The sequence below is a fragment of the Ochotona princeps genome, chromosome 6 (assembly GCF_030435755.1).
Source record: "Ochotona princeps isolate mOchPri1 chromosome 6, mOchPri1.hap1, whole genome shotgun sequence".
Taxonomy (NCBI): Eukaryota; Metazoa; Chordata; class Mammalia; order Lagomorpha; family Ochotonidae; genus Ochotona; species Ochotona princeps.
The window spans coordinates 81,502,232-81,522,014 of NC_080837.1; the positions used below are offsets into that span (position 1 = coordinate 81,502,232).

General features: G+C 50.1%; 1 protein-coding gene across 3 annotated transcripts in view; it reads right to left on the reverse strand.

Annotated features, from left to right (window-relative positions):
* LRRC28 (leucine rich repeat containing 28) overlaps positions 1-19,783 on the reverse strand; it is a 120,245-nt gene that overhangs the window by 20,981 nt on the left and 79,481 nt on the right. For 2 of the 3 annotated variants that reach the window (XM_058666586.1, XM_004593162.2), the window contains 2 exons: positions 17,836-18,042; positions 2,893-2,995 (listed from right to left, as the gene is read on the reverse strand). In XM_058666586.1, the coding sequence (XP_058522569.1) occupies positions 2,893-2,995; positions 17,836-18,042 (310 nt within the window). The remainder of the gene's footprint in view (positions 1-2,892; positions 2,996-17,835; positions 18,043-19,783) is intronic. The other variant, XM_036495549.2, reaches the window with a different exon arrangement.

Consider the following 19,783-nt stretch of genomic DNA (forward strand, 5'->3'; position numbering starts at 1 on the left):
CCAGCCACCCTCCCTCCTGGGGGCACCTGCTGTGCCACACTTCCAGCCCCACCATGCAGAGGACTGACGGGTGTGGGCATCAGCAAGTGCCACAGAAATGACAGCGTGTGGCTGAGGCGACAGGTCCTGGAAGCCAGTGACGGCATGTGGCTGAGGCGACAGGTCCTGGAAGCCAGTGACGGCATGTGGCTGAGGCGACAGGTCCTGGAAGCCAGCTCCATGTTCTACGTTTTCACCATTCGACCTTTCTTATGGTTTTAATGTTTAGATTATAATTATGTCTACCTGTCAGGATAAACATCTAAATTATCTTTGTCTTTCTCATAATTTCTAGCACAGCTCCGACCTGCTGGTTAATGTTCAGTAACTACCTGGAAAGCGCGTAAACATTTAAGGAGGAGGAGCTAACAAAACGCATTCGCATCTGCATGAACATCTAAGACTGCTTGGATTCCATAAAATTGCACTTCGTCTGTTCTGCAGTTTGAAGCCAGTTCAGGCTCCGTTTTCTGTATTCCCTCTGGGGTGCGACACTGAACATACACCTCTTAGACAATGTCTGCAGGCTTCTGATGCGTCCAGTTTTAAGTGCTGTTGCCCCAGTTCTCTTAAGATCCTTAAGTGACAAAGGGATCGCAGCGATCCCACCGAAAGCACCGCGGAGGCAGAAGCCAGTGTGTGCCTTGTGTGCACCTGCACTGGCCTGCAAGCAGTGCACGGGGCAGCGGGGCACCAAGTGAGCTCATCCTTCAGAGCTCAGCTTAAATGTCTCCTTGAAGAGGACCAGCAGCAAGCTGCTCCCTAGCTCCCTGGTGAGATGATGAGATCCACAGGGGCAGGTGCTGTGCTGTTTGGATCAGCACTCAGGCCCACGGTCTAGCACGCAGCCCAGAATGGCTGTTCAGCATATGCTCAGTGAATGAACAAGGGAACCATGGTCCCCGTTCAGCATCCTGAAACATGGTCTGCAGGCCTCCAGCCCACTGCACTGACCTGGCACAGGAAGTCCCTTTTCACATATTCATCAGACAGAAGGGAGAGTCAACAGGGCAACCTGAAGTCTCCTGTCAGGACATGTGCAGCCATCGAGTCCAAAGATTCTGAATACAATTCATCATAGAAATATTACACAAAGAAGTATCAGTTGTTGGGTGCAAAACAGGTTGGATAGGCTTTCAGTGAGCTGGCTTGGGATGCCATGGTTGAAATGCATTCTGAGTTTTGAGTTAAACCATCACATCGAAAAATAAAAACAAAGACAAAGACCAAAACCAGATGTGTATCTTTTGGATTATAGTCCATTTTGGATTATTAATTGCAAACACCCTCTCTACTGCTAATATTAGAAAATTGGTTGTTTGATACTGTTCTATTAGCAACAACTTCTTCATTACCATGAACAAAACACAGTAACAACAAAACGTAAACTACTAGCTGAGAGATCCCAGGGTTATCCCTACAGTTTATCGTCTCAAAGACGTGCAGTGATCATAGCATTCACGACACCGCTGCCGAACACTATGTTAAAGATGAGAAAGTCTCTCTCCACTCAGCACACATGGAACCTTCTGGCACTCAGGGACATCCACATCTGAACACTGAAGTCAAGGTGCTTTATTGAGATTTAGGTCACAGCTCTGGCAGTCCCTGGAGATGCTGGTGTGGGAAAAGCACCTTCCGCCCTGAGCCATGTTGCATCACCCTGTGCTGTGGGGTGGCCGAGGGCATTTTAGTCACCACTTGGAGGAAACCAGGCCGTGGTGATGGTCTTGTAAGAATTCACCGGGAGGACGACTGGCTCAACGTCCAGCTGTGGAAAAATCACTAAGCTAAAACCATCTCACACTCCACCGTCTCTACTTCACAGAAGGTTCTGGAGCACATCTCTCAGCTTGGATTTCATCAGCCCACACAAAGCACTGAACTCATCTCAGGCTTTCCCAAGACAATAACTGTTTAATGTTTCCTATGGGGAGGATCCTACTCCCAGTACTGCCCTCTGTGGAGCGTCCCCAGCTCGCTGCCTACCTCCTGGAGCCAGGCTGGCTGGGAAACAGCTGTCCTCCAGGGATACACTCATTATTACCCTTCTTCTTGTCAGACTGACGCAGAGTGAGCCAGCTTGTATGAAACACTTGGGATCAAAAGGGGAGAGCCACAATGACAGGCAGGGTGCCCCATAGCTTTCTGGGTTGCTGCAGCAGTGGGATGTGGTGGTCCAGTGGTCCCGTCTTGACCTCTGCCCACTCTGGGCTGTATTTTGCGGGTTAGTGCCACTGCTGTGCAGGGAGAGCTAGCTGAGCCCATCCTTCTGAAAGGTGGCTAAGAAGCAAGGGCTGCTGCTGCATTGGGCTTTGAGATGCCCCCTTCTCCTGAATGGGTCACTAGATCACAATGAATATTCCAGGACTATCTCAGGTGTGAGTGCTAAATACTTTCAGCGAGTAAAACCTTGGATCCTGGGGTCATCACTGTGGTCAAGCCATCACTGCAGTGGAGTTGAGAGAAAGAAAATCTGACTTAGTGCTGGCTTCTCTTTCTGTGTTTATAATGGTACATGTGACAGTATGTAGATGTATACATATTGTATATATATATATCATCACGTCCAACACAATCATCAAGTACACTTTAAAAAAAACCCTGCTTATTCCCGTAGTAAAAACAACAAAAAGAAGGTATGTGTGGGCTCATTTTCTTTTGATAAGCAAGTATCGCCAACTTAGTGACTAAATCCACTGCTTACTAATTGAGCACAGCATTCAATATTCTAAACTGCCTGCCTAAATGCATTTGGAGTTTCTACATTTAGTTTAGCTTAATAAGGTCAAAGACAAAATGCAACAGGATAATCAAGAGTAAAACGTGTGCAAAATGTGCAAGCAGCCTTACCCACTGCACCCGATGACTTTATTGTACAGGTACGACGGCAAGCCTTTCAGGGAGCGGTTGTTATCCACATACACGTACTGAAGTTCTCGAGAGCGACCTAAATCTGGGCCCCAAAGAAAAGTACTGTGAGCTCTGTGACGTTAACACACAGGATTACAAAGATTCAAAATTCCATGTTCTGGGAGAGAAAAAAATGCGGATTTAATTCCCAGTGTGAAATTATGTCAGCTGCAACATTAGATTCTGCTTCAGAAGACATGACTGCAGGAACATTACTTAACCAAGCTTGACTTTGATCTCTTCAAACTGTTAAGTTTGAGAACAAACTGTCTCTAAAAGGCTACCAGAACATTCCAGTAAAAAACAACACCTTCTGAGTCCCATCTGAGGAGAGGCCAGGAGAGCGTTAACCTCACCCACCGCTCTGTACTCTCAGGGCCCGGTGCATCCTTGCCAGCTGGAGCAACCCTGCCCAGTCCTTTGCCCTTAATCCATGCATTCCTTAGCACTTTCCAGAAATGTGCTTCTTAAGGTTAATCAGTGGCCTTCGCTCCAGTCTCCAAAGATATTTGTAACTGAGCATGCTCTAAAAAAGGTGGTCTCCAACCTGAGAAAGACTTACCTAATGCCTGCCTTTGGGACCAAGCCAATGTTCTCAGCATATACTACTGTGTAAGGACAGATGGGAAGGTCTCATGGACACATCAATTCTGACTAGAATGGGCCCACTTGGGAACAGTTACCAGAACCAATTCAAAGTCACCAGGCTTATGTCTCCTGGGCCATGCAGATTCTGCCCCCAGTAAACCCTATGTTGACCTCCATACAGAGCTCAGCTCCAGACAACTGGGACTAGAATTTTTTTTCCAGCACAAACCTTCTACAACAAATTATAAACAGTTTAAGAACACAGCTTGCTGTTGGTCATCTGTTTTCATTTTTCCCAAGGAAAATGTTACATAGGGTGGACCGAGGTGGGTCAGCCTAAACAACTAGCTATGCCTTTGACAAAGACTCTTTGCTTGGCCAGTCCCTTTTTAAAAAAAGATTTATTTTATTTTTATTGGAAAGGCAGGCATACAGAGAGGAGGACAGACAGAGGGGAAGACTTATTATCTGTCGATTTACTCCCCAAGTGGCTGTAATGGCCAGAGCTGAGCGAATCCGAAGCCAGGAGCCCAGAGCCTCTTTCAGGTCTCCCCCACAGGTGCAGGATCCCAAGGCTTTGGCCCATCCTTGACTGCTTTTCCAGGCCACAAGCAGGGAGCTGGATGGGAAGCAGGGCTGCCGGGATCAGACCCGGCACCCATTTGAGATCCCACTGCATGCAAGGCGAGGACTTTAGCCACTAGGCTACAGTGCTGGGCCTGCTTGGCCCTTCTTTATTCAGACTCCTCAACCTGCGCCTAGGTCCATCCATGTACCAACCTGTAAAATTCAATTTCAGCCAAGAATTGTTTGCCCTCAGGTATATGATCACACCTGATACCCGATCAGCTTTTTTGTCTCCCTCATCATCCATCCTGCTGGGCAGGCCCAGACCCGTCCTTAAAAAGATTCTGGATAGGTGTGGTTAGTCAGACCCTCCTACCTCCATCCTGCTATCTCCTGGGAAGATTCTCCATTCATCAGCCCCCATCCTGCATCCTGACTGCCAATTCCCACTGACCCACGCTGTACTCACAGTTAGCTCAACCCCGCCCCCACCCCCCGCAGTGGTCCCTATAGCCACAGTGCCCTGGATGATACATTCTTCCTCATCATCTTCAACAAGTGTTACTTCAGTATCTCCTATCAAGGTCTCCTATGCCTAGTTCCTCTGGGCAGAATGCTGGGCAGGGATGCGGGGCAGGGATCAGACTGATGTGGCTGCAGGGGTGAGAAGATGTGAGGCAGAACCCAAGTTCCAGTCCCCAGAGACATGTGAAGATGGGGTTGACATAAACTGGGCAAGTAGGGATGAGAATGGGAAGAGATGGGAAAAGGCCCCCCCAAACGGTTCACCCCAGAAACAGGTGTGCCCAAACGAGGCAGAATGCAGATTTCATGGCAGCACAGGCTCCTGTAAAGGAACTTGGTGAGGAACGATACTCTATTCCCCAGGGCCATGTGCAGCAAACGCAGGTATCAGAAAGCTTTCATGGGTCCTGGCCACCTCTGTGTGCCCAGGAATGGGTGACCTCTCCTACTTTCCACACCCAGTTCTCACAGAGCAGGGCTACCTGCCCTGCTTGTCACATGGGCACCTGACAGGGTCTCTGTGACCTTAGTAACCTCTGCCCTCTGCAGCAGGGACACAATCTTTGAGAGGTTTCCTGCAACTCTGCGTGAGTGTGAAGATCAGCTTGTCTGTGACTTTCCTCAGCCGTATCAGGAGGGCCCGACTCACTGACATTCAAAAGATCACTCCTCTCCTCATTCAGGGGCTCGCTGGATCTGTTCTAGGCCCTGGGGACACAGGCATGAATATCAATGTGCACAGATGTGAGCCCAGAGCCGAGCAGAGCTGTAATGCAACATGGTCACTGCCATTTAATGGCTCATAGATGGCTTCTGGGCTATCAGAAAGCCACAGACGGTACAAGTGTAAAAATGTGGAGCGAAGAAGTGCTTGGTGGCAAATGCAACGTCATTCCTCTCTGCCCTACTCTTCCTGTTACAATGATCCCACCACCCAGCACTTGCCCTGGAGCAGTGGGAACAGGCCGCCAAAGGAGAAGGGTCACCTCTGGGAGGGAAAGAATTCCTGGCTACAGGCTGGGACCCCTGTGCCACCCAGCAAGCAGGGATGATGACTTCCGAGCCCAAGTGGCACCTGGCTTCCCCTGTGTGCTCACTTGCTCTGTCAATCACTCTTCCCGGAGGAGGACAGCCTCCCGGGCAGGAGCACTTCTGTGCCCACAACCCCAGGAGTGTGGCATCCCAGATGAGCCCCCAAACTCAGTCCAGGCCTTCAAATGAGCGCTGAGGCAGTGAAGAATCTCACTTCTCCTGGACATCCTGCAGCTGCTGGGGATCTCTGGCATGACGTGGTGCTTCTCTCATGGTGGTTTTCCGTGACCTTGTGTCTGGCTACACTTCATGAACTGCAATCCATCTCTAGGGATCGGCTGTTCTCCTTCCTTTCTCAAAAGTGAGTTTTTGGTTTTCATTTTTTAAAAATCTATCTTTATTGGAAAGGCAGATTCAAAAGAGAAGGAGAGAGAAAGATCTTCCATCTGTTGGTTCACTCCCCTAGTGGTGGCAAGAGCCAGAGCTGCGCTGATCGGAAGCCAGGAATTGGGAATGAAGGCGGGCCTTCCTCTCAGACACTCCCATGTGGCATATGGGCCTCCCACATGGCAGCTTCGCCAGCTGTGGCACAAATCTGTCCCTGGAGTTTGGTGTTTAGAAACCATGATCTGAGTGCCAGGTGTGCTCATGGTACTGGATACCATCCCTTCAAAGATCTGAGCCCTCGCAAACATGCAGATACACCCACGTGTATGCACCGTTGGCAGTGTGCCTTCAGCATGGGTTCTCACAAGGGGACCTGCCAGGTCAAAGATCAGACCAGTGTTGCCCAAATTTCCTCCAGGTAGTTATCCAGTGCATTCCTGACACAGTGTGTCTTAGCACTTGCTGCCTCTAGGACACATGAAAGCATCTTGCCTTCCTGACAGGTGAGAGGTGCTAGCTCTGCATTGATTTAACTGGCATTTTTCTAAGTCTGAACACTTTTAAAAACAAATGAGTGGCATTTCTTTATTGTCTGTTCAAACACATACACACACATATATAGAAACATTGGTTTATTGTCTGTTCAAACCCTTTTCCCATTTTTTTTAAGCCAAGTTTTCGGTGTTCCACCCTCTGTTTTGTGGAGTCCTTCCATTTCAGGAACCTGGCCCCAGATCTGTGCTATATGTTGCAAATACATATATCTGCAGTTGTCATTTCACTTTGATGACGGTGTTTGTTATATAAAATATATGTATATATATTTTAAAGATTCATGTATTTCTATTGGAAAGGCAGATTTACAGAGAGAAGGAAACACACAGAGATCCTGCCTCTGCTGGCTTAGTTCCCAAGAGGCCGCAATGGCCGGAGCTGAGCCAATCTGAAGTCAGAAGCCAAGAGCTTCCTCCGGGTCTCCCACGTGGATGCATCGGCCCAAGGACTTGAAGCATCCTTTGCTGCCTCCCCAGTCCATAAGTAGGGGACTTCAGAAGTACAGCAGCTAGGACCAGAACAGTTGCCCAAATGGGATACTGGTGTTACAGGCAGATTAGCCTACTGAGCCACTGTGCTGGACTCATACACACAAAAAAATTTAAAGTCTTTTTATATTCAGATTTTCAATTTTTTAAAAAAGATTTATTCATTTTTATCTGAAAGGTAGATTTACAGAGAAAAAAGAACACAGAGAGAGGAAGACAGGTCCTCAGTCTGCTGGTTCACTCCCAAATGTTTGCAGATTCATGTGCAAACATTTTGCTCCCAAGTACAGAATAAAACATACAACTAAACATTTTTTTCCCCAACTGGTAGATCCAGCATCTCGCCATTATCTGGGAGCTCGTTAGTTAAATCTTTATCTCCTAACACCAAATAAAAAAACACAAAACCTTGTAGAAAAAAATATCATGAAGTGGACACACATATTCCAGAAGAGACTGTTATTCCATCAAGCAAGAAACATGGAACAATGAAGGAGAGGTGTATCATGGACAAGGGAGCCACCCTGGAGCCGTGCAGCCACCCTGGAGCCGTGCAGCCACACTGGAGCCGTGCAGCCACACTGGAGACACGCAGCCACCCTGGAGCCGTGCAGCCACACTGGAGCCACGCAGCCATCCTGGACCATGCAGCCACCCTGGAGCCACGCAGCCACCCTGGACTGTGCAGCCACACTGGAGCCACGCAGCCACCCTGGACCGTGCAGCCACCCTGGACCGTGCAGCCACCCTGGAGCCACGCAGCCATCCTGGACCGTGCAGGCACCCTGGAGCCACTCAGCCACCCTGGACCGTGCAGCCACCCTGGAGCCACTCAGCCATCCTGGACCGTGCAGCCACCCTGGAGCCACGCAGCCACCCTGGACCGTGCAGCCACCCTGGAGCCACGCAGCCACCCTGGACCGTGCAGCCACCCTGGAGCCACTCAGCCACCCTGGACCGTGCAGCCACACTGGAGCCACGCAGCCACCCTGGAGCCACGCAGCCATCCTGGAGCCACTCAGCCACCCTGGACCGTGCAGCCACCCTGGAGCCACGCAGCCACCCTGGACCGTGCAGCCACCCTGGAGCCACTCAGCCACCCTGGACCGTGCAGCCACACTGGAGCCACGCAGCCACCCTGGAGCCACGCAGCCATCCTGGAGCCACTCAGCCACCCTGGACCGTGCAGCCACCCTGGAGCCACGCAGCCACCCTGGACCGTGCAGCCACCCTGGAGCCACGCAGCCACCCTGGACCGTGCAGCCACCCTGGAGCCACGCAGCCACCCTGGACCGTGCAGCCACCCTGGAGCCACTCAGCCACCCTGGACCGTGCAGCCACACTGGAGCCACGCAGCCACCCTGGAGCCACGCAGCCATCCTGGAGCCACTCAGCCACCCTGGACCGTGCAGCCACCCTGGAGCCACGCAGCCACCCTAGACCGTGCAGCCACCCTGGAGCCACGCAGCCATCCTGGACCGTGCAGCCACCCTGGAGCCACTCAGCCACCCTGGACCGTGCAGCCACACTGGAGCCACTCAGCCACCCTGGACGGTGCAGGCACCCTGGAGCCACTCAGCCACCCTGGACCGTGCAGCCACCCTGGACCGTGCAGGCCCCCTGGACCGTGCAGGCACCCTGGAGCCACGCAGGCACCCTGGAGCCACGCAGTCACCCTGGACCATGCAGCCACCCTGGACCGTGCAGCCACCCTGGACTGTGCAGACACCCTGGACTGTGCAGCCACCCTGGACCGTGCAGCCACCTTGGACCGTGCAGGCACCCTGGAGCCACGCAGTCACTCCTGGGCTGCGCAGCCACCCCAAGACTGCAGAGCCACCCAGGGCTGTGCAGCCACCCCAGGCCACTCAGCCATCCTGGGCCACTACAGGCCATGCAGCCACTCTAAGCTGCACAGCCACCCTGGAGCCACACAGTCACTCCTGGGCTGCAGAGCCACCCCAAGGCTGCAGAGCCACCTTAAGGCTGCAGAGCCACCCAGGTTGTGCAGCCACCCCAAGCCACCCAGCCACCCTGGGCCACCCTGGATCACACAGTAACTCCTAGGTTGTGCAGTCAGCCCAGGCCACGCAGGTACCTTGGGCCACTACAGGCCATGCAGCCACTCTAAGCTGCACAGCCACCCTGGGGCCAGGTAGTCACTCCTGGGCTGCAGAGCCACCCAGGGCTGCGCAGCCACCCCAAGCCACTCAGCCACCCTGGGCTGCGTGGGCCTGCGTGTCTGTTCTTGCCCTAAGCCTGTGCACTAAGGGCCTTAGTCCTTTCACTCATTAAATGGATGGCCTGCCTGGTGCCTCAATCCTACCAGACGGGAAGAGTCACTGAATATGAAGACAATCCGTGAAATTCGATCACTCTCCAATATCTACTTTAGACAGAATACAGAATCAGCAACATACTGTGTCCTGCTGTGTGGGTAAGCTGAGAAGCTGCACAATCACACAAACACCAGAAGGCATGTGCAGAGGAAAAGGCCTCCAAAGGACACTAGGATTCCACTCTAAATCCCACCCCTTTCAACAGGCAGATAAAGCCTTTCATCACCTACAGAGATGTGCAGACTCTGAAGGTACACAGAAAATGTGAGAGTATTTTTTTTAAATGCAACTAAACTGATAAGATGCAGATGGTCTCTGGTCTCAGCTTGCCCAGCACAGCCCCTAGGGAGCGCAGGGAGGAAATGCTGACTTGGGTTCCCACGGCAGTGCAGGGTGCAGCAGAACTGAGAGCTGGGGCAGAGAGGGGCGAGCCCCGTTCTTGCTGGCTGTGGGTGTGGCCTTGGTTCATCACCTAAATATTGCAGGGAATGAGGTTCACCCTCAAGCTTAGTGAGAATTCCTAACAAAGCACGTGGGGTTGTCAGGCCGAACTCCTGGCAAACAGCCTTCTGCAACGCAGAGCAATTACGATTCTCATTCCCACTAGTTGGTGCCACACTTGAACTAGGGCCTACGGGAGAAGTTCAATTAAGAGAGAATTCTCCTTGGCATGTAGCAAACCGTATTAACACTTTTCTGCACTTTAATTGCACAGAAAAGAGCTGGAGGCAACAGTTAGAGACAGTAATCCGTACGCTCAAGCTAAGAACACAGAAAGAGGCACGCTGGAGGAAGCCCCTCTCTCCTCTAACACAAAAGAGCTGAGCAAATTAAGCAAGGTGGTTTGCAGAGACCCGACCCCACTGTGAAGATGGAAGCTGACACCTGCTACTTCTTAGATAGTTTCAGTCGTTTCTCCTCTCTTAGTTTTAAAGCAGAGAAAGGAAAAATTAATCAAGTCGAACACTTGGTTGGGTTCACACTGGTATCTTAGGTGTTCAACAGTGCAGGGCATTTGCTCTGCTGCACCTCCTGACCACTCTGTCCAGGGACTGTATTTTTTCAGACACTAGGATGGTGTGAGTGATTCTATGTCAGGGTTGAATAAAAAGCAGGATCAGCTGGATCCACAGCTCTTTACATTAGCACAACGTCACATGGGCTGAGCACAGAGACTCAACACATCTGCTTTCCCAACAACACGGTCTGACAGGGACTCAGAACAGCAGTATTCAGATCAAGGGCAGGAGTGGGCTCCAGGGTCAGCAATGTGTCCCCTCTGCACAGTGGGAAACGACACCTACATCCCATAGACATCGCCAACATCACAGACACCCACATCCCAGGCATCACCAACATCCCACAGCAACACCTGTGTCTCACAGACACCACCCACACCCCACAGATACTACCCACATCCCACAGGCAGCATCAACGGCCCAGAGACACCCCCTAAATCCCATAGGTAACACCTACATCTCACAGGTTACGCCTACATTTCACAGGGAGCACCTACTTCTCAGAGACACATTATAAAGATCAAACAATGTATGCAGTACCAAGCTTGATCCCTTGCAGAATAACTGGTGTTTGATACATTTTAGCTTTTGCCTCCCACTCTGGAAAAGAGAGATCAGAGCACAGAACCAAAAAGGGAAGCAGGTAGTTCTGGGTTTTTTGCTGACACAGCACAGCCTGCTGGTGAGGGCGAGATATGGAAACACTGGACAGGTTGTGAAGGAGGCTTGCCAGTAAGCCCTGGCACACATCCCGAGCACAAGGGATAGAAGTTGAATCAAAATAAGGCTGAAATGAATGTTTGTTGTGTGAAAAGGCACCGGATGACTCCTTACATTCGTAACAGAACCTTTTAACACAATAATTAACTTCAAAAGAGACTGCTCGCTCACCAGCTAATGAGGTGGTCTGTTTTCTCCCAGTAACGTTAATGCACTAACACTATGCAAAAAAGTGCAGTATGAAATTACGTATGTAAACATGGCCAGTGGGTAAAGTTCATGGCATGCAGAAGCCGCCCATCTGTACGGATGCTAAAGGACTTGTCCATGCAGCTTTTTAAAGCACTACACTGTGTCTCAAATATTCCCCTTCCTCCTAGCAGACTCACAGATCAAAGTTCATTGCTTGGAAATTAGTGGAAACGAGAGTCCTGCACACACACTCTGGTTCTCTCTCCCACTCTCTCCCATCTCAAGGCCTAGGGCGTGCAATCCACAGGGCTGCTGTCTGCTCCAGCCGTGCTCGTCTACCAGCCCAGAGGGGCGGGAGGCCAGGCAGGGCCCATGTTGACTGTACTCCGATCATGCGGGCCTCACTTCTTTATCACAAGGTGAATGATGTGTTTTCTTCCAGGAAATGTTGCGGCAACATCGAAGCAGCAAAACACCTGCTGTCTGCCACAACTGCTCCAGTCACAGAAAGCCAACGCTCTGCGCTGGGTGGTCGGAGACACTGCAAGGCACCATTTCAGTACCTTTAAGCACCGCAAATGTGATTCCTTCACAGTGAACTTAGAGAAATCTGACATGTATTCCGAAATAATCTTAAAACTACTTTAAGTTACATACCTGTCACCTTTTTAAAGATTATTTCAACATTTCTAGATATGAATTAAGTGCTAGCTTCTTGAGATGTACACTTGTGCACGTATGCGCGCGCACACACACCCCACTGCATCTTCTCCAGTCAATAGTCTTTCTGATCTATTCAGCTTTTCCAAATACAATTTCATGATAAGTTATGATTTAGTAAGGCATTTTATACAGAGTAGTTCACCAGCAACTGTTAGGCTAAGCTACACTGAGTTCAGTGAATTTGAATGACTCAAAGTTTCCTTTCGTTGCTGGATTAACAATCAGGCTTAAGTATCTCCTTTTCTACTGTACAGTCAGGTAGCAAAGAAATGGTAACAAGCAACGGGCTGGGCATTGTGCCATCCTAGACGCTAGGAGTACAAAAAAAAGGAAGACAGTCCCCACCTGTTCTCACTTCTGTACTATTTATGAGTGACATGCATTTTAAATGGAGTACAACTGGGCTCTGAAGAAGCTGCTAATATTAGCCCATTCTGACACTCAGACAATCTTTCTCACCCTGCGTTCAAATGACAGTGCTGGGGTCTGGAAGCATCACCTATGTTACCGGGCATTGAGCTGGGCGGCCTACCCAATACAGTTCATCCACAGAAGCAAGCCACTCCCATTCTGCCCAGGGAGGAGGAGGCTACCGAGCAGGACTACATGCACTGGGCACATGAGAGGGCTTGGCACCATGCCCAGAGCATCCAGGTGTGATGCGAGGGATGAACACTTGATAGGAATATTGCAGAGCAGACAGGTGATGGGCCAAGTGTGTCTCTGTTTCCTTAAGGGCCCAGAAAGTGGAAGGGTTAGTCCTGACTCACAGATTTAGAGCAGGAATACCAACATGTCCTTCAGAGAAGATCTTGGAAACCATTTCAGCCTGAACATCCGGCAGAGTATGGGGAAGCCAACAGCTCATCTCCCAGGCCCAGGAAACTGGCATGAAGAGAGCAGTGTCCTCACTGGCACTGGGATTTTTTTTTTAAAGATCTACTTATTTTTATTGGAAGGATCTTCCATCTGTTGTTTCACTCCCCTAGTGACCACAATGGCTACAGCCAAGCTGATCCGAAGCCAGGAGTCAGGAGCTTTTTCCAGGTCTGCCACATGCAGGTGCAGGGTTCCAAGGCTTTGAACCGTACTCTACTGCTTTCCCAGGCCACAAGCAGGCAGTGGGATGGGAAGTGGAACAATCAGGATATGAACTGGTGCCCAAAGGGATCCTGACACATGCAAGGTGAAGACTTGAGCTGCGAGGCTATGGTGCCAGGCCTGCGGGGCTTGCTTTGAACTTAAGAACTTTATACACAACTCCAAGAGATGGGCACCTCATATTCTTGCTTTCCTGTCAAATGGAAACATCTTGCAGACTTTGCTTGGGCTGCACAGTCCTAGCATAAAAAGCTCTAAGTTCCTGAATTAGAACCACCACCTACTTTGCTGGCCACCGCACCCTGGCACTTCCAGCTTCACGGGGGCACCTCTGGGATGACAGTCTGCACCCCTTTCTCCTTCCTTGCTTTTATAGTTGATCCCTGGAGAACAGGCCTCCCTCCCCAAGGTTGGCTGTCAACCCTGAGAATGACCTTGCCCATCTGTCTTCACTTGGACGCCCATACCAGCCCAGGGAGCCTATGTCTGCAGCTGGCTGCACGAGCCACGTCGGCTAATCCTGTCAGCGCCCCCTGAGGAAATCCGAACCTAATGCCGTGAGACAGAGCACTGTCGTGGGACAGCGGAAACGGTCCAGATGAACAGGCAAGCAGAAGGATCAAAACCAAAAAACCAAACCACCCAAACAAGACTGCTGCTACAGAAGGTCCCCAAAAGAGCTCACAGAGGAGGGAGCTGTGAACTTGCACTTTCTGGAATTCCTGAGTTGTAACTTTGCTCCTTGAAACAAAATCTGTGCAGAATGAACAGACAAGTGCTTTCCCATCACTGGCTTTTGAACCTCGTTTTCAAGACCTTCTCTCCTTTGTCACTGTTGATCATTACTTTCACTTTTTCTTCTCGTTTTTTTGCTTTGATTATAGACATGCCCAATAATTTCTATGCACTGCCATCTCTGTGGTGTGTTTGGTTTCCCCTTTAGAAAGCAGTTGTCATACCTTCTACTCAAAACACGCAAGTAACTCCAACCTCAGGGACTTTTTGTTCCAGAAGGAACTTGTTCTCACAGAAACTTGTTTAAGGCCACAAAATTTGCAAATCAGTCAGTGACCCGAGGCAGTAGCTCTTTGAATTGCAGATCAAATACATTCATGGTTCATTACAGCACAGCCTGCATTCATCTCTGAGACGAAGAAATTATTAACTGGTATCACCTAGTTTCAAAGTTGGTTTGAAGTTTGGCTAGTTTTATGGTTTGGACTTAAATTTTTTTTTAAAGTTAAAAAAGAGTAAACATCAATTTCTGGCTTTCTCTGCAAGCACAGAGAAAGCAGGCCAAGGAGGCCAGGGCTTGGGGGGCGAGGGACACAGTACAGCCAATACCCACGTGCTTTTTATGACGTTTACAAAAAGAGCAAAAATTCAGCATATGTTTTGAAAATGTCTAGGAGCTGGCTTCTAAAAGCGCACCGGGAGTCACTACAGATTCCTCTTTCTTCCTCAGGAGACACCTGCTTTCCACAAAGGGAAAACAACCCCTACCACTATGAAAAGCTGCAGTGCTCCGTGGGGTGCCACAGGCCAGCTCTGCCCCCTTAGCAAAGCCCAGGAGTGTGATCTGCAGTGAAGGAGTTGCTCTCACGAGCAGCCCAAGCTTGTGACACACAGGGTAACTCATGCCCAGAGAGCACACACACTTCACCGACACAGTCTCTGGGGACAACTCCGGGATGGCTGAGAAACCCAGATCTTTTGTCATTAAGGGGAAGCTGTTTCCACTTGACTCACTTCCGGCTTCCCACCTGGGGAGTCATACACAGGTGATTCTGGGCTTCTGAGATACTAGATGTTCCTGGTGAGGAACTCATTCACTTTACATTCAGTAAAAATCCTATCCGCTGACCTGGGAGCAGCTCTAGAAGTTACTGGCACTGGGTTTAGGTGGCACAGCACTTGGGGGCCCTTGCATCTCCCACCTGTGCCTGGGCCACATTACAACCCTTACCTGCTCTTCTCAACACTCAGTAACTCGTGCACCTTCATGAACTGTCAGGCTTATTAACCATGCAAGGCACACCACGAGCATCTGGTCCAAAAGCCTTAGAGGAAAGATTCTTTCCATTCCCTACACTTGCTGAAGCCAAGGTGCTTGGCACACAGCTCTACAGGTAATTCATCAACCGGGCTACACTGAATTGACAATAGATGTTCCAGCTTCAAGGCACTGCTGAATTCCACAGCTCTGGGCTTCAGGGAGCGCTGCTCTCCGTTTGCCCCATACCTCCATGGGAACACAGCTTCCGTCCGTAGCCAAGCCTGTCCCTCAGTTGTAACAGGAACATCCTTCTGGAGGTGTCTTCCCATCTTAGGAAGAAGGTGGTCAGAGGTTTGGGTGCCAGCACAGCCTCTCCTGGAGCAGCATTACTGGGTTCCATGGTTCTACCAGGGCCTGAAGTCACTATGACAGGCAGCAGCTGTGGAGTCTTGGAAGCGCGACATTCCTTGAAGAAGCCCCCACAAACACTGGTTTCCTCCTAAGACTAAAACCCGAAATTTAGTTAAGCTGATTCCCAAACAAGACTCCCCCGCTCGCAGCACAGGCAGACAGGTTTTTGTGCCATGGTTGCAGAGTCAGGGCTCCCACTATCTGAACACTCGGGGGGATGTGGTGGAGGCAGAGGTGGAAGTACCCGCCTTGGCACATTTCTAGGCAGTCCAGTTCTCCGAGGAAGCAGATTGGGCAGCTACATGTTTGAGTCCTCCTCGCCCAGATACTTCTTAGCATCGGGTGGCCTAGAAAAGGGTTCAAGCAAAAGTCAAGTGCACTACCTAAATTATTTTCTTCCTGAAGATGTCAGTGAATTCCTTTCTCAGTGTCTCTTCAAAGCGGCACCAAATAAACAAAAGTTGCCACATGAAGCCAAACCAAACTCCAAACCTTAGGAGGATGCTGGGGCTGGAGCCTGCTCACGGAAACCTGTTCTCTGGTTCCCTGGCCCCAGCCTCCCGTGGCCCCCAGGGTGCAGCCCACTCAGGTCTCCACCTCTCTGCTTCAGCTGTCTCTTTATGAGTGGCATTCCACACCGGATACACAGGGCCACTGGGGCTCTCCCAGACACTTCTTCCTTCTGTTCTCAGAGTCCAAGGCTCCACACCCTGCAGGGAGCCTACTCCTCACAGGATTCCATCACCATGGCGCAGACAGTCCTGCTCCCAGGCCCACATCCTGAGTCTTGAGTCTGTGGGCTGGGAGGAAGCCCAGGGCCGCTCCCTGTATCCTGGGCTGTACATAGCAGAGGGATGTGCAGGCCCTTCAGCATGCCCCTCGGAGCCCAGTGCAGGGATGTGCAGGCCCTGCAGCACGCCCCTCAGAGCCTGGTGCAGGGAGGTGCAGGCCCTGCAGCACGCCCCTCGGAGCCCGGTGCAGGGAGTGCAAGCCCTTCAGCACGCCCCTCAGAGCCTGGTGCAGGGATGTGCAGGCTCTGCTGCACGCCCCTCGGAGCGCAATGCAGGGAGGTGCAGGCCCTGCAGCACGCCCCTCGGGGCCCAGTGCAGGCCCTCTTGCTTCTCCACTGATACCCTGTGATCAACTGACAAAGAAAAAAATGTCCTCAGAGAGACGCAAGGCTCTGAGGGTAACAGCAAACTGTTCCTCACGCACACCAGTATGGAGGTGCCCGCAGCCTCAACCACACCAATGCCTGGCAGTGACCAGAGGACCAGAGGACGCGCAGCGCACAGCTGAGGGAGCCGCAGCATGGAGCTGGATTGGGAGCTAAGCAGCTAAGTCTCCTCAGATTGGTGCCCGTGAGATGCTGATGTCACTGGCAGCAGCTTTACCCGCTATCCCACAATGTTGGCCCCTGTTTTTCTCTCTTTATTTATTTGAAAGGCAAAGTGGCCAAGAGAGAGGGAGCCATTTGGTTCACCTATAACATCCACATGTGGGCAAGGCTGAAATCAGATCAGGAGCCTGCAACTCCATCTGGGTCTCTCAAAAGCCTGGAAGAAATTTGCACTGCACTCCTGGGTGCAGGAGCAGGAAGCTGGTTTAGAAACAGAGCGTCTGGGACTTGGACAGGCGTGCTGACATGGGATGCGGGTGTCGCAATCTGCAGCCTAACCCACTGGGCCACAGTGTCAGCACTAGCACTTTTAATATAGGTTAACGAGATAAAGCACTTTCCTGTGAAATCAATGTCCTGTTTTAAGTAAGGCCTTTGTCCAAATGGGCCAACTGCAGACATGCACAGTGGATGATATGCTCTTCCTTAGCTAACGTGACACTGTGAACTGAGCAGGCGGTTCTGTTGACTTTAAAGCCTGTAGTCTCTCCTAGTGACCCAGCCTTCCCAGGTCAACATCAACCCAACAGCAGATATATCGACACCAGCAGGAATTCCTTCACACAGCTCAGCATTCTTAGTTCAACTTAAAATCAAAAACACGCATTTTAAATCTTTTCTCAGAGTAATTTCACATCTAATACTTAACCCCTACACAGGTTTTAGTAAAAATCTTTTTTTTTAATCCCTGAAAAAAATAAATTCCACTTACAAGTCGGAATGATGCCTTAGTTGCTGGGCAAGTGAACTCGAGCAGGACAATTATCATCAGGAAGACAACAAGGCATTCCAGCCAAAGTTTGCCCATCTTACTCTTCACTGTTCACATGCACTCACTCACCAAGTGGCAAAAACGCAAGGCGGTTTCCAGCCATGGAGAGCTCGTTGAGGCTGGGCAGCTGGCAGAGGTGGCGCGGCACATGGCAGAGGTGGTTGCAGTCAGCGGTGAGGTACTGCAGAGCCAGGCACAGGTGCAGCCTCTCGGGCAAGGTCAGCAGACGGTTGGCGGAGACATCCAGCGTCTGCAGCTCCTTCAGATCGCCAATCTCTACAACCCGGTTAGTACAAACAGATGAATGAAATGAATCAATACTCTAACAGTCTAACCAAACCAAACCAAACCAAACCAAACCAAAAAGCTGCAACTCTTCCCATGGTCGTGAATGCGGCAGCACGGGATGCGGGACAGCAGGCGTAACCCCCCACTGCAGCGTCGTCTTTCAACTAGCCTGCTTATATTTCCTAAGTGAGAAAATAACTGGCTTGAAGCAAGGGGGAGCCCAAAGTGAGGGCTTTGCATCAGACCTGGTGAATACGCACTGCGTCTAGGTGAGAAAAGGACCGTCACAGCCTCTCACAATCCCTGGGTGCCGATCTCGTGGGATTTATCTACCATGCAAATATAAAGTACTAGAAGATTCACAAACTACAGTATCTGTGTAAACACAACTTGCTCAAATGAACTAAGTAGATGATTTCTGGAGTGGGAATCTGGGTATCTTTTGGAAATATGTCCCACAGTCAAGATTATAACAATAAGAAATTACTGTTAGTTTATTTTAGATATTGTCCAACCACATGTTTCCTTTTTAAAAAATTCTCTCCAAGAACACATGTCCTTTTTAAAGATTTGTTTATTTTTATTTGAAAGGCAAATTTTATAGAAAGGGAAGGAGAGACAGATAAAGAAGTCTTCCAACCACTGATTCACTCCCCAAATGGCCACAATGGTCAGAGCTAAGCTAATCTGAAGCCAGGAGCCAGGAGCTTCTTCCAGGTCACTCATGTGCGGGCAGCGTCCCAAAGATTCAGGCATTCTCTGCTGCTTTCCATGGCCATAAGCAGGGAGCTGGGTCAGATGTGGAATATCCAAGATAAGAATCAACACACGTAAGGGATGCCAGTGCAATACAATGCAGGATTAGTAAGCCACACCACTGCATCAGCCCCACAGTGGACATATCGTATACAGGCTTAATTTCAACCCTAATGAAGTCCATCCATCTACTCCAATAATCTCTCATCATCAAGGTCTACAGGTGTGATCATGTTGAATGCAACTACATCCGTGTAATCATCAAATCATTAAGTCTTGTGTCAACATTGGGAGTTCTTTACAAGGAACTCAGTCTTCAGAAAAAATCACCATTTTAGAGGAAGGATGCTCTGTCCTCGGACAGCACATTTCACATTGCAGGGTACTGCAGCAGGCCCTGCACAGGGTCAGTCTACTTCTCCCACATCCTGGCCACACGCCCTGCTGACGGCACTGACGCATCTCTTGCACTTTCTTAATCCTGACCCTGCTCCTCGGCCACTCTCGAGGTTATGTTTTCCCATGCTCTATCACTAGACAGTAACCCTCTGGGGACACAGCAGCCACATCTCCCCTACTGGACATGACATCTTCTCCCTGGGATGCTCAATTCCACAGATTAGCTTTCCTTACTGCTACATACCCAGGGTCAGAAAAATGGACACAGGCCAAGTACAGCTCACAGTCTCCCATGCACTCCAACTGCCTTTGCCATTTGTGTAGAGTGGGGAACAATAACTGCAAAGAATCTGCGACAGAGACCGGATGTGGCCAGCAAAGCCTGAAGATCCTTACTCTGTGTTCTTTAAACAAACATTTGCTGGTCTTTGCTTAGACTTATTCTCACAAATGCTTTTCATCATTTTTTTCCTACATAAAAGTAATGTAAGTGTAAAATATATCAAATTTTAGATATTTTCCTATATTGACACATTTGTGCTACATTCACACTTTGCTATTCAATTTACTCAAT